Here is a 13,258-nt window from a genome sequence, read left to right on the forward strand (position 1 = left end):
GAAAATACCATGGCTTGGGTCAGGTGCACCTTAGTCCTCAAAGTGACATCTTTGCTTTTTAACACTTTAAAGAGGTCTTTTACAGCAGATTTGCCTAGCGCAATACATTTTTTGATTTCCTGACTGCTGCTTCCGTGGGCGCTGATTGTAGATACAATCAGTATGGAATATTAGTCAGTCACAAAAAGGAATAAAATTCTGATACATGCCACAACATGGAGGAACCTTGAAAACATTATGCTAAGCAAAATAAGACAGAAATAAAAGGGCAAATATTATGATTCCGCTTATATGAGGTATCTAGTACAGGCAAATTCATAAAGACAGAAAGTAGAACAGAGGTTACCACGGCCTGAGGGAAAGAGGAGAATGGGGAATTACTGCTTGATGGGCACTGAGTTTCTGTTTGGGATGATGAAAAAGGTTTAGGAATAGATGGTGGTAATGGTTGCACAACACTGTGAAAGTAATTAATGCCAATGAATTATAGAAATCAGTTCAGAGACATAGAAAGATAGAAAATACAAAAAAGAAGATAAGAAAAAAAAGGATGATAAAGAAACACTAATCTATGTCTAATAGATTCAAAAAGAAAGAAGAGCGAAAGGAGAAAAATCTTTGAAAATGTAACATCTAATTCTTTTCAGAAACTCAAGTTAGACATTAATCCTGTAATTGGAAAATTTCAAGTATCAACAGAATAAATTTTGAACCATTCACTCCTAGGCATATTATAAAGAAAGCACATATTACCAAGGATAAAGAGAAAATCTAAAAGCTGAGCAGCAAAACGTACCAATTACTTACAAAATTACTTAAATATTGATAGATTTTTCAGAATGAAATGATGTACTATATTCCTGGTAAAGGAAAATAACTAAGAACCAAAATATTATACACCTTAACTATTACTTAAGTATGGAGGCAAAAAAGACCTTTTCAGACTCAAAGTGCAGTATTTTAACATATACTATCCACAGCCCTCTACTGAAAAAAACTACTGAAGTATGTACTTTAGAAAGAAGAAAAATAAACCAGTAGTGCAATAATAACTCTAAAAATAACCAACATTTGGTGGTGGTGTTAGTTGTCATCAAATTGTCTCTGACTCAAGACGTCCTTACAGATAATCACCAGAGAAATACAATAAAAAATGAAACATTGCCTGGTCCTGTGCCATCTTCATGATCGTTGAGTCCATTGTTGCAGCTACTGTTATCAATCCATCTCACGGAGGGTTTCCCTCATTGTCAGTGACCCTCTACTTTACAAAATATGATGTCCTTTTCTAAAGATTCGTCTTTCCTGATGATGTGTCCAAAGTAAGTGAGCTGAAGTTTCACCACCTTCACTTCTAAGGGGCATTCTGGTTGTATTTCTTCTAAGATTGGTTTGTTTGTTCTTCTAGCAGTCCACGGTTTATTTAATATTCTTAACCAATATCACAATTCTAATGCATCAATTCTTCTTCTGTCTTCCTTTTTCATTGTCCAGCTATTGCATGCATAGGAGGAAACTGAAAAGACCATGGCTTGGGTCAACTGCATCTTAGTCATCAAAGTGGTATCTTTGCTTTTTAAAATTTTAAAGAGGTCTTTTGTAGCAGATTTGCCCAATGCAATACATCATTCGATTACTTGATTGCTGCTTCCATGGACACTGATTGTTGATCCAGGTAGAATAAAATCATTGGACAACTTCAATTTCTTCTTCATTATCATGATGTTGTCATGGATACATTATCTATAATTTGTAATGATACAGGTGAATGCCTTCATGGAGCTGATAAAACACCAGTAAAAATCATTCTTGTATTCTCTGGTTTTGTCCAAGATCCATCTTACAACAGCAAGGATACACCTCATTCTAGGTAGGTCCTCTTCTGAATTCGACTTGAATTTCTGGCAGTACGCTGTTGATGTGTGGCTGCAGTCGTTTTTTAATTACCTTCAGCAAAATTTTGCTAGCATGTGATAATAATGATATTATTTGCTGATTTCCACATTCAGTTTGATCACCTTTCTTTGGAATGGGCACAAATATAAATCTCTTGTAGTCAACTGACCAGGGAGCTGTCTTCCAAATTTCTTGACATAGATGAGTGAGCACTTCCAGTACTGCTTCCATTTGTTGAAGCATCTTAGTTGGTATTCTACCAATTCCTGGAGGCTTGTTTTTCATCAATGTCTTCAGTGCAGCTTGGATTTCCTCCTTTATTATCATTGGTTCTTGATCATATACTACCTCCTAAAATGTCTGAATGCTGATTCTTTTTGGTACAGTAGCTATGTGTATTCCTTCTATCTCCTTTTGATGCTTTCTGGGTCATTCAATTTTTTGCCAATCAATTCCTTCAGTAATGCAACTTGAGGCTTGAATTTTCTCTTCAGTTTTTTGGCTTGAGAAATGCCAATCGTGTTCTTCCTTTTTGGTTTTTAACTCCAAGTCTTTGCAGATTTCATCATCATATTTTACTTTGTCTTCTTGAGCTGCCCGTTGAAATCTTCTGTTCAGCTCTTTTCCTTCATCATTTTTTCCATTCACTTTAGCTATTTTGCACTGAAAAGCAAGTTTCAGGGTCTCTTCTGATACACATTTTGGTCTTTTCCTTCTTTCCTGTCTTTTTAATGACCTTTCACTTTCTTCATGTATGATGTCCTTGTATTATCCCACAACCATTCTGGTCTTCAGTCATTAAAAACACTGCCTCAAATCTGTTCCTGAGATGGTCTCTAAATTCAGGCGGAATGTATTCACAGTCATATTTTTGCCCTCGTGGACTTGCTTTGATTGTCTTCAGCTTCAACTTGAACTTGCATATGAGCAATTGATAGTCTGTTCCACAGTCAGCCCCTGGCTTTGTCTTCAATATGATACTGATCTTTTCCATTAGCTCTTGATTTGGTTCATGTGTGATCCATCTGGTGTGGTCCACATGTATAGTCATCAATTGTTGGAAAAAAAAGTATTTCCAATGAATACGTCACTGGTCTTGCAGAAGATGCCAGAGATCTCATTACAGAATTCTGCAAGACCAACAACCAACCAACATTTACTGATTGCTTATTATGTATCAAGAACTATTCTAAATTCTTTATATGACTTGACTAATTGAATCTTATATGACAGATACTATGGAATTTACTGAATCCTATATGGTTCCTATATGGTATAATCTTTTTCTCTTTTTACATATGAGGAAATGAGGCAAAGAGAGATCAAATAAATTACCTGAGTTTATCCAGCTAGTAAGAAGCAGATCTGAGCTTCAAATCCAAGAAGTTCAGTTCCAAAGAAGTAATAATGAGCCAAGAAATTAGTAAAACGTGGATAAACAAGAATTAAAAGCAAAGTATATACGCACAAAAATAAAAAGTTAAAACTGAAATCAGTAATAATGGAAATGGAAGGGGAAATTTAGAAGAGAAAAGGTAAAGTTCCTGATGTAAGAAGAAAAGTAGATACTAATTATCTTTAAACTGTAAAAAAAAAAATACAAGAATACGTAAAAAATTTAAGTCTAAGAGAGTTGAAACACAATATATGAAAGAGTAAAGTGGAAACAGGAAAAAATGAATTTTACCTTGCTGGGTCTGCATATTTTTGTAAGGGTTAATTTTACGCGCCAGCTTGGCTAGGCTATGATTCTCAGTGGTTTGGACAGACACTGGACTGGTTGCTGTTATGTAATGTAAGGTAAAGGAAAAGGTAAAAGCTGTTGTTTTTGTGTGCCGCTGAGTCAATTCCAACTCATAGCGACAAAGGAGAACTGCCCCATAAGGTTTCCTAGGCTACAATCTTTACGGGAGCATATTGCCAGGTCTTTTCTGCCAAACAGCCACTGGTGGGTCTGAACCACCGACCTTTTGGTTAGCAGCCAAGCGTTTAACTACTGTGCCACCAGGATTCCTCACAAAGTAAAGGTAAAGGTTAAGGTTAGGTAAGGTAAGGTAATATAACACCCTCCATGATGTGATCTGATATAATCAACAAATCAATTGAAAGGGGAGTTTCCTCGGAAAATGGATATTCTGGCAGAGCGTGCTCTCTCTCAGCCCTGCAGTGTTCTCGTCACTTGACCTCCGGATCTTGGGAGGTAAGCCTGCAGAAGTCTCTGGCCTGCCACCTGACCTGCAGATTTTGATTTTGTCAACCCCTGGAATCCCGTAAACCAGCAGAGGTCTCTAGCCTACCGCCTGACCTACAGATCTGGGACTTGCCAACCCCTACAACTGCATGAGCCATTTCCTTGAAGTAAATCTCTCTCCATATATTTATATATATACATCTCACTGGTTTTGCTGCTCTATAGAACCCAACTAAGACAGAAAGCAAAATATGTATTATGCTAACACTAATAAAAAAGAAAGCTGGAGTGGCTATATTAACATCAAAGTAGATTTCAGACCGAAAAATATTCTCTGGGATAAAAGGAGTCATTTCAAGATGATACAGAGCCCTAATTCATCAGGAGGACGTAACAATTCTACATGTTTCTGCACCTGAATAGCAGAGCTTCAAAATACATAATGAAGACTGACAGAACTGAAAGGAGAAATAGAAATAGTTGGAGATTTCAATGTATCTCTCTTAATAATTAATAGAACAACGTGACAGAAAATCAATAAGAACACAGAAGACATGAACAACACTATAAGCTATTATGACCTAACTGACTTCTTCTCAAGTGCACACGGAACGTTTTCCAAGACAGACCATATTCTGGGACATAATACCAGTCTCAATAAATTTAAAAAGAATCAAATCATACAGATATACAATATCACAATTGAGAACCTGGAACAACTTGAGTCAATAAAGACAGACAATGTAAGTAGAAAAATGAAAAGCAATTAGAAACTCTAAGAAGAAATGAATGTTGTAATCTTATGGTTAGGGATTGAACAGTGTTACCTCAAAATAGGTACTGAAGTCCTGGCCTCTGTACCTGTGGATGTGATCCTGTCTGGAAACAGGGGTTTCCTTTTGCTATGCTAATGGAGTCACATCAGCGTAGGGCAGGTCCTAAACCTAAGCACTTTTGAGTTATAAAGAGCAGAACAGACAGAGGTGGAAGACAGATGTCATGTGTGAGAACCTGTCTACAAGCAAAGGAACCCCAAAGATTGCTGGCAGATACCAGAAACTAAAACAGAGGCCCACAGAAAGAATCAACACAGCTGAGACTCTAATTTGGACTTTCAGCCTCTAGAACTGTGAGAAAATAAATTTCTGTTCTTTAGAGCTACCCTTGTGGGATATTTCCATTATGGCAGCACTAGGTAACTACGACACTTACCTTTACCAATCTTAAATTTTAAAAACTCAATCTATAGGGAAGAACAAAGCATATTAATCATGGGTACAGAACAGACTATAAACAATATAAAGTACTCATGACAGAAAATGGGAAGGGGAAGAGCAAAACTGGTGGTGTTCCTATACTCATCTTAAAGGTGATCGGTAGAACTAAAAAACCAAAAACAGTTGCCACTGAGTTGATTCCAACTCATTGCGAACCCGTGTCACAGTATGACTGTGCTCCATGGCTGTGACCTTTCGGAACTAGATTACCAGGACTTTCATCTCAGGTGTCTCTTGGTGAACTCAAACCACCAACCTTTTGGTTAGTAAATGAATGGTTACCTGTGCCACCCAGAAGAACTAAACAGAGCCATAAGATTATACTGGAAGCCCATATCCCTTCCACACAACTCAGACCTGAAACTGTCAGGTAGGGAAGAGAAAAGAAGGCATGTGGTCTGCACTGGTGGGGAAGGGTGCCACGGGGACCCAGAGCAGATATCAGAGTCCAAGTGGAGTAGGGTGAGCATCCATGGGGGTGGATGGTGGTGGCCTAGCTCAGGGTGTTAAGAACCCAAGCAGGGTGAAGAGGCTGCCTTTGCAGGGTTAAGAATGGGGGTGGGGGGCGGGGCAACGCAATGTGGGAACTCAGAGCCAAAGTAGGGAGAGGACAGTGGTGTCTGAGCCAAAGTGAAACGAGGAAAGCATCCATACGGTGGTGGTGAGTGGAAAGCCCATGGGGTATCACAGCCTGAACTGGGTGAGTGACCAGGCACAGGGTTTTGATGTCTGAGCTGGGTGAGGAGGACATCCACACAAGAGAAGGGGTAAGGATGGCAATGAAAGATTGGTTACATCTAGGGGGACTGATCCAATAAGTATATTAAGGATAATGGAAGATAGGATTCTCACAGTCAGAGGTGGTGTCGTTACATGCCATCGAGTCACTTCTGACTCAGAACCACCCTATAGGATAGAGCAAAACTGCTGGTGGATTCTAACTGCTGACCTTTTGGTTAGCAGCCAAGCTCTTAACCACTGCGCCACTAGGGCTCCTACAGTCAGAGAAGGGGGTTAAAATTTGGAAAGGCAGCAAACTAGAATAAACTCAGAGGCTGGATTGCAATTAAGAGGTACTGGTGTGAGCTCCTTGTTTCCAGAGTATTTATAGGTATAAAATTTATACAGATGTAAATGCACACACATATAAACTCTCACTTTTCAATACATAGATATGTGTGTATACATGTGTATAAACATGTACAGACACACACACGGTCCCTTTCTCTGTCCACTTAAGAGTGCTGGGAAGCAACGATGCGCCAAGAGCCATGAGCACACTTAGCTCCCAGATCTTAGCTTCCAAATGCCATGCTCCATTAAAAGGGGACATGGCTAATTAGAGAAATGACTGACTCCAGGGCTGCATATGGGAATCCATACTAATTCAAATAAATGAGCAAATAAAAAAGAGTGAGACATTTACACAGTTTCACAGTAACTCCCTACAAAATACTTACTGATTACAAAGGGCCAAAGAGTAACTTTTAGTGAAGGAGCCTAGAAGACACTACCTTACTCAAGTGATCAGACTGAACTTCATGAGAGACAGGACAAATCAGAATTGTGTGCCACACGATAGGATGGAATGAGAAGAACACAGCACCCTTCTAGGATATTCCTGCCTGAGAGGCACGGTCTGAATCTCAGCATGACAAAACATCAAACAAACCCAAATTGAGGGCCATTCTACAAAATAAGTGGTTTGTAATCTTCGAAAGTATCTAGGTCATGAAAGTCAAGGAGGCTGAGGAACTGCTCCAGACTGAAGGAGACTAACGACACAGGACAGTGACATGCGACAAGTGATGCTAAATTAAATCCTTCTGCTGTAGAACAATTATTGGGACAGTTGGCAAAACTTGGTGTCTGAGAGTTAGAGCACTGCAATCTGTCAATCTTAACTTTCTACTTTTGAGGGTTGTATCGTGGATACTTTTGAGAATGTCCTTGTTTCCTTGGTTCTAGGAAAAACACAGTTTACTGGGAAGTGATAGGACATCAGGTCCGCAGCTTATTCTCAAATGTTCAGGAAAGACTACAGGAGACCCAACTAGAGGGGAGCAACAGGAGGGGCTGAAGAAAACTGAATGTACAGAGAAACATTTAAGATTGTGACGATGCCCCATGACCGACAATTCTCACGTTTTTGTGCTATGGGTGTTTGCAATAAATACCCTTTGAAAAGTGTCTAAAAAAAAAAGAAAAGTGTCTAAAACTCTAAACATACAAAACCTTGTTTTGTTAATATCTTTAAACTATAAACATATGGACTTCCAAAAACATAACTCAATGTTACTAAGAAATTTGAAAAATAAAAATAAACCATAACAGCTTTGGTGTTGTTGTTGTCTGCCATCAAGTTGATCCCGACTCACAGCTACCCTAGAGGACAGAGCAGGACTGCCCCACAGAACTTCCAAGGAGTGCTTGGTGGATTCCAACTACCAACCTTTTGGTTAGCAGCCGAGCTCTTAACCACTATACCACCAGGGCTCCGTAACAGCTTTAAGGCCTTGAAACCTGTCACAGGTATCAACGCCTGTTGCCATCAAGGCGCCTGCGACTCATACCAGGATTAAAATTAAGTATCAAGCACAAAGCCAAAGTCTCCGTCTCTATGAGGGGAAAAGTTTGCACAACAATTTATACCAATACACCAAGATTCCTGTAATTAAGACAATTTGAAAAAATATGTACATTGATAAGACTCCACTCACTTTTTATCCCTTGAGAAGCTTTTCCTTGCAAAAACATTGGCCAAAGAGTAAGTGCAGGATTGAGTTTATTGGAGAAAGATGCTGATTTTATATTCAATCTTGCTTTCTCTAAACAATCAAGGATTTTATTCTCGGTGGGTGACACATAACAAGCGAAGTTCTTTGCAACCAGATCATCATTAACACACACCTGTAAAATTTTAAACATTTCATGAATAACACGACAAATATAATCAACCGATTCTTCAGAAAATATTCCAAACTAAACCCCAAATTTCAATGTTTAGAAAAAATTATTTTGGTAGAAACAGTTCTCTTGACTTTTGCTCTGGTAATGGTAAACCAGGGCATCCTGACAAAACCCTCCCGGTGAGAACAACAATAAAAATCTGCAGGAAATATAAGAAACATCTTCTTAAAAGCACAAACAAGATCCTGTCAGACAAAGATTTGGTGGTAAGACAAGACACAAACCATAAAATTAAAAACTGATAAATCAGATTTCATCAAAATTTAAAACGTCCGCTCTTCAAAAGACACTGTTAAGAGAATGAAAAGGCAGTCCACAAACGGGGAGACAGTTATTTGTAAATCATATATCTGATAAATGATGTGTATCCCGAAGACATAAAGATTCATAAAACTAATAAGACAACAAATTATCCAATTAAAAAATGAGCAAAAGGTGTATCAAAGATGATATATGGACTGCAAATAAGCATATGAAAAGATATTCAACACTGAGTCATTAGGCAAATGCAAATTAAAACCACAATGAAATACCACCACACACCTCTCAGAATGGCTAAAATTTAAAAGAATGATCATACAAGTGTTGAATAGGGTGTGGAAGAATCGAATTCGCTTTCGTCGTTGTTCTGAATGTAAAACGACCAACCACTTTGAAAACAACTGGCAGTTTCTTAATACCTATGATATCATCCAACAGTTCTGCTCCTAAGGATTTATTGAAGAGAAAAGTGAAAGCTTATGTCCACAGGAAGGCTTGTACACGAGTGTTCATGGCAGCTTTATTTGTAACAGTCCCAAACTGACCACAACTCTGAAGCCCGTGGTGAATGGATTCACAAACTAGAGTATACTCACACAACGGAAGAGTACTTAACAATAAAAGGAAATGAATCCCTGCTACATGCAACCACATGTAAAACGATTATGGTGAGTCAAAGTAGTCAGATTAAAAAAAAAAAAAGAGTACATCTAGAATACATCTTTGTGCTCCCCTGGAGCTGCAAAGGGGATGTTGGCCCTTATTTTCTTTTCCTAGCAATTATGACCTCATGCATTCATTACAAGTTCTCTCTCGGCCAAGCACGGACCTCCTTACTTTCTGCATCTCACCACCTTGGAGGAAGGGCCAGTTTCCATCACTACACAACCATACACAGAGAGAGGCTTACTCTTGGAAAGCAAGAAGGAAGTGGTCAGTAGAGAATTTGTTTAAAAGAAAATGTCTTACAAGATGGGTTCTCTGGCCAACATTCTGGGTATTTTTACCAAGGTATAAAACAGACAATGGAAGTCACAGGTAAAATCAACCAAGATGTCTGTGTGTCGCGGTGGGGGCGCGGGGGAGGACTCAAAATGCAATACCAACTATAACAAATGAACCTTCCTACAAATGAGTAACAATCACACTGTGTGGAAGAAGACTAACCGAAGAAACTTTGGAAAACAGAATTCTGGTTGCACACTGTAAGACAAAAGACAAATTTGTTTTTCACAGGAATGTGGGTTAGCAATTCTGAAATCATCTTACGTGAATACTAGGATTAACCAAGTAAGTATACTGTGATTAAGGAGAGCAGGTTTCTCACTGCTGGATTAAGGTGTTAAGAATAAGAAGGGGAAGGCCAGAAGGAACCTTATGGTGCTGGATTAAAATCAGAGGCATCTGTATGACTGCATGGCTTTTAGTTTATGTATAGATGAATTAATATAAAAATATAGATATTGTGTGTGTGTGCATGAGAGTCAAAAAGTATTGCTACAAAATCACAGAAACCTTTATTAAACAAAAATATCAAAATGTGAAGCTACTGTTTCTCGACACAGCCTCCATCTAGGTCTATACACTTCTGAAGGCAGTGTTTCCATCTCTCTAACCCTTCGCCCAAAGAATTCTGTGCTCGATTTACACCACGTCAAAATGGCTGTTTTGGCATCCTTGAGGAACTCGAATCATGTTCCTTCTAAATATTGCATTTTGGAAACAAAAAAGAAGTCTGAAGGGGCAAGATTAGGGCTGTAGGGTGGATGCGGTAAGGTTTCCAACAAAATTCTCTTAGGACAGGCTTTTTACCCTCAAAGAATGAGCAGGTGCATCGTCATGATGGAAAAAAATTTCTCAGTGCAACTTTCCTGGCCTTTTTCTCACCAATGCAGTTTTCGATTTTCTTAAAACTTCATAATAAGCCCCCATGATCGACCTGTGTCCTTTGAGAAAATCTCCCAAGATTATCTCTTTGGAATCCCAAAAAACAGCTGAAGAGAAAAGTGAAAGCTTATGTCCACAGGAAGGAGCAGCCTTCCCTCTCCTGGCTCATCTTTGAGGTCTTCCCTATGTCCTTTACAACACCTGATCCATCTAAAAATTGTTTTATGTGGGGCAGCATTCCCATAAACTCGTTGTAAAGCCTCAATGATTTAGGAAGGTGCCCACTTGAGTTTTCTTAAAAATTCGGTATTAGCCCTGACCTCAAAATCATTTTCTTCCATGGCACGGGAAATATCACATTTTTTTTTTTTGAAGGCACCCTAACAAGACTAAGACAAGTGTATTACTGAGAGAACTTATCTGTAGCCATCCACTATTGGCAGAGACACGTGTAAACACACTTTGTTTGAAATAAGCCCATGCATGAACTGGAACCCTAGCAGCAATATTTTTTTTTACTTACTCTCGTATATATTTTTTTTCCTAAATCCATCTGCCAAGAGGGCCTACAATCAATGACACCTCAGTGAGCACAGCTAGCGCCCAGATCTCAGCGTCTATCATTCTTTAATAAAAGGGTTTCTTGGAGAAGTGGTTGATTCTAAGACTGGGGCTGGAGACACAAAACGAGCCTGAAGCATCTCGTGATATCGGAAAGTTAAGGAAGTGCTCCAACAATGATCCAACACATAAGCCAATTTGAAGAAGCTCCTAATGACCAAATCTGAGACAATTTGAGCAAGAAAATAAATAATAGATTACAATTTCCAGAATAAAGTAAATATCCAAGATTTCATATTAGTATAAAGTAATTGTTGAATAAACAATCAAGGGGAAGGGGGAAGAGACAGTTCTTCCCTACAGAATTCCAATGAAAATGTAAAAGGACTAACGGAAATAGGCAATACAGCACGTAATAACTTTGCAGGCAAGAGTCATCCATGAGTATTTGCGTAGTGTCAAAGTATCTTCCAATAACATACTTATTAATTTCAAAAGGAAAAAATCGTAACTCTACAGAGGAAAAGCCTGGCAGATACCACCTTAACCAGGTGATCAAGGTTAACATCATCAGTCATAAGATGTATCACCATCACGTACCCCTGCTATGATATACTGAAAAGGGCACAAAATTACTTCGGTAGTATTCTTGCCAAAAAACGTGTAACTTCACTGAGATGATGATAAAACATCAGACAAACCCAAACTGAGCAACATTCAAAAAAATAACTGGCCAGTACTCCTCAGAAGCATCAAGATCATAAAAGATGAGGAAAGACAGGAACTGTCACAGATTGGAGAAGACAAAGACGTAACAACTATTTGCCACGTGAGATCCTGGACAGGATCTGAGACCAGAGAAAGGAAATTAGTGAGACAGCTGGCAAAATTCAAATAAGGTCTGTAGACTGCCTGTGTGTGGTAAAAATATATTTAACATTTGAAATTTTAAGTGTACAATTCAGTGACATCAATTACATTCATCATGTTGAGCAAACGTCACCACTATCTTTTTCCACTTCTCCCCATCATCTTTAACAGAAACTAAGTGTCCTCTAAGCAATGACTCCTTCTTCACCCCTTCCCTTCCTCCTGCCCTGGGTAACTACTCATAAACTTTTATTGAGAGTTTTTATCTGGAATGGGTGTTGGACTTTATCAAATGCCTTTTTGGCATCAATTAAGATGATCATGTGATTCTCTACTTTTGTTCTATTTATGTAGTAGATTACGTTGATTGATTTTCTAATGTTGAACCATCTTTGCATACCTGGTATGAATCCCACTTGGTTGTGTTTTTTCAATTTTTTTGATATAATGTTGAATTGTATTGGCTGGAATCTTGTTGAGAATTTTTGTATCCATATTCATGAGAGATATTGGTCTGTAATTTTCTTTTTTTGCAGTGTCTTTGCCTGGCTTTGGTATCAGGGTTATGCTGGCCTCACAGAATGAATTTGAGAGTATTCCTTCCTTTCTATGCTTTGAAATAGTTTGAGTAGTACTGGTGTGAGCTCTTCTCTATTTGGTAGAATTCTCCAGTGAAGCCATCAGGGCCAGGGCCTTTTTCTTGTTGTTGTTGGGAGTTTTTTTAATTACCTCTTCAATCTCTTCTCTTGTTATGAGTCTGTTCAGATTTTCTATCTCAGTTTGAGTTAGTTTAGGTAGGCAACGTGTTTCTCGAAATTTGTCAAGTTTCCTCTAGGTTCTCAAATTTGTAGGGGTACATCTTTTCATAGTATTCTGTTATGGTCCTTTTTATTTCAGTTGGGTCTGTTGTAATGTCCCCCATCTCATTTCTTATTTGGGTTATTTGCTTCCTCTCCTGTTTTTCTTCTGTCAGTTTGGCCAATGGTTTGTCAACTTTTGCTGATCTTTTCAAAGAACAAATTTTTGGTCTTGCTGATTCTATTGTTTTTCTGTTCTCTATTTCCTTTATTTCTGCTCTAGTCTTATTTCCTTTTTTTCTGGTGTCTGTGGGCTTCTTTCACTGTTCTCTATTTGTTCAAGTTGTACCGCTAACTTTTTTTTTTTTTAATTGTACTTTAGGTGAAGGTTTACAGAACAAATAAGTTTCTCATTGAACAGTCAGTACACATATTGTTTTATGACATTGGTTAACAACCCCACAACATGTCAACACTCTCCCTTCTCCACCTTGGAAGACCTTTCTTTTGGTGAAAATACACATAGCCAAAGATACACCATTTCAAAA

At 38.4% G+C, this 13,258-nt stretch overlaps 1 protein-coding gene across 1 annotated transcript in view; it reads right to left on the reverse strand.

Annotated features, from left to right (window-relative positions):
* TDRD12 (tudor domain containing 12) overlaps window positions 1-13,258 on the reverse strand; it is a 96,024-nt gene that overhangs the window by 64,579 nt on the left and 18,187 nt on the right. The window contains exon 7 of the mRNA XM_023726941.1: window positions 8,085-8,274. Coding sequence (XP_023582709.1) covers window positions 8,085-8,274 — 190 coding nt within the window. The remainder of the gene's footprint in view (window positions 1-8,084; window positions 8,275-13,258) is intronic.

The sequence above is a fragment of the Trichechus manatus genome, unplaced genomic scaffold (assembly GCF_000243295.1).
Source record: "Trichechus manatus latirostris isolate Lorelei unplaced genomic scaffold, TriManLat1.0 scaffold00014, whole genome shotgun sequence".
Taxonomy (NCBI): Eukaryota; Metazoa; Chordata; class Mammalia; order Sirenia; family Trichechidae; genus Trichechus; species Trichechus manatus.